Raw genomic sequence first — 1805 nt, forward strand, 5'->3', positions numbered from 1 at the left:
CAGAGGTGACACTGCACAGGGACCATGACAACGCCCGGCGCTTTGCAGAAGGTACCTCAGGGCCCTTTGGTGCACCAGGAGGTAATGGCACGCTCAGCACTGCCTGGCACTGCCACGGTAATGGTAGCTTGGGCAGCATCCCCAGGTGACCATGCTGGGTCTCCGGCCAGGTGAGGATGCTGCTGGGATCTTCACCTGACTGAAGTGCTGCGATGATGCCGTGACTATGCCTACAGTGACCCTGGTGCCACACAGGGTGGGCAGAGGGTTGCCCTTCAGCCATCACCTGAAGCAGGGCTGGGGCAGGTAGCCTCTTCCAGTCAGCCAGACACTGGGCTCACACCCACCACCCCGTCCTCCTACAGGCATCCATGCGCTGGATGTGCCCCTTTGCTCCGTCAACCTGGCAGCAGTGGAGACCAACATTGTGATGGTAAGTGTCCAGGAGCCCTGGCCATCCCCTGCCGAGCTCTGTGACCGCCTGCGTGCCGTCAGCGAGGAGGAGGTGGCTGAGACTGGGCAGGCTGTCAGTGTCCTGCTGCTCCCCTGGTCAGCACACACTGTGCGTGCTGTCTGGCACCGCGATGTCTCGGCCCGTGACACTGAGCTTGCAAGGAGCAAGCTGGAGTTTGTGGCCAGGAAGTGCCAGGAGGAGTTGGCTCTGGGGCTGCTCCCGACTTCTCCGGGTACCAGGGGAGCCTGAGCATCCTCCCAGCCCTGTGGCTGTGGCTGGTAGGCTGGCAGGCCAGGCTGCCTGCCCCAGCCCCATCCTGGCAGCCTGCAGCAGAGGCTGGGTCCAGCCCCTGTGTGCTCCAGGTGTGTTCCCTGCTGGTTGGAACATGACATCTGCCCCACAGGCATCCTGGCAAACCAGTATGAGCCCGGTTCTGGGGAGACTCCAACCCTTAGGGTGGTCAGTGCACAAAATAAAGGTGTTCTGGTGGTACTGCAGCTGTGCAGGTTGTTTTCTGGCTCTGCAGCAGGGACATCATCCTGGCAGAGGTCCCCATGGAGGGATAAAAATGCTCCATGTGGACTTGGGATCCTCTTGGCCACAAGACCAGGATCTTGACACAGCAGCACCAAGGTTTGTGTCTGGCCAGGACTGTCCGAGGAGCACAAGGCCAGATGGCTCCATCACCCCCATTCCCAGAGACCTGTATCACCCCAGTCTCACAGCTGCAGTTGTGCTCCTGGAGCTTTTCTGTCACATTCTGGTTTGGCAAGTCCAGGCAGCAATAATTCCTCTTTTATTTTCTATTGGCAATATACAGTTTAAAGGACAGCAAGAGAAAAACTTCATCACCTGGTCACCCAGACAGAGCCCTGCAGCCCTGTGCTCTCCAGTGGGCAGGAACACCTCAGGGAAGGGGCACCAGCCTAGGCTGGGTTGAGCAGAGGGGGTACCAGGCGGTCTGAGGCAGTGACTGCCCTGTGCTGGAGCAAGGAGGCAGCAGGCAGGGGAACACCAGCTGCCTGTTGCCACCACGCAGTGCTGTGGTCCCTGTGTGTTTGGTCCTGACATGCCATCATGTTCTTGAAATCATGTTCAGAATCACCTGGGATGAGGAACTGAGCCCCGTGAGCAGTGCCTGGCCCTGCTCCTCCCTGCTGGGAGGTGACAGCCAGCCCTGCTCACCCAATCCACCTCAGCAAGGCCCTCCTGCCTACCTGAGTGAGGATATAGCTGTCCTCCGACAGCTTCTCAATGACATCAAAGTGATCCACACCGGCCAGGTCCAGCAGGGACACAGACCAGCCACCTGCACGCAGGGCCTGCAGGGAGAGCAACACTGGCAGGAGGG

The 1805-nt window shown here is 59.7% G+C and overlaps 2 protein-coding genes across 2 annotated transcripts in view; one reads left to right on the forward strand and one right to left on the reverse strand.

Annotated features, from left to right (window-relative positions):
- Positions 1 to 703, forward strand: part of LOC103798472 (probable low-specificity L-threonine aldolase 2) — a 1020-nt gene extending 317 nt beyond the window's left edge. The window contains exons 3-4 of the mRNA XM_009070736.1: positions 4 to 51; positions 366 to 703. Coding sequence (XP_009068984.1) covers positions 4 to 51; positions 366 to 703 — 386 coding nt within the window. The remainder of the gene's footprint in view (positions 1 to 3; positions 52 to 365) is intronic.
- Positions 704 to 1380: 677 nt separating this feature from the next.
- Positions 1381 to 1805, reverse strand: part of AFMID (arylformamidase) — a gene marked incomplete at its 5' end in the record, with an annotated part of 1728 nt that continues 1303 nt past the window's right edge. Inside the window, 2 exons of the mRNA XM_009070737.1 lie at positions 1381 to 1437; positions 1672 to 1776. Coding sequence (XP_009068985.1) covers positions 1381 to 1437; positions 1672 to 1776 — 162 coding nt within the window. The remainder of the gene's footprint in view (positions 1438 to 1671; positions 1777 to 1805) is intronic.

Source organism: Acanthisitta chloris, unplaced genomic scaffold (genome assembly GCF_000695815.1).
Source record: "Acanthisitta chloris isolate BGI_N310 unplaced genomic scaffold, ASM69581v1 scaffold38292, whole genome shotgun sequence".
Taxonomy (NCBI): Eukaryota; Metazoa; Chordata; class Aves; order Passeriformes; family Acanthisittidae; genus Acanthisitta; species Acanthisitta chloris.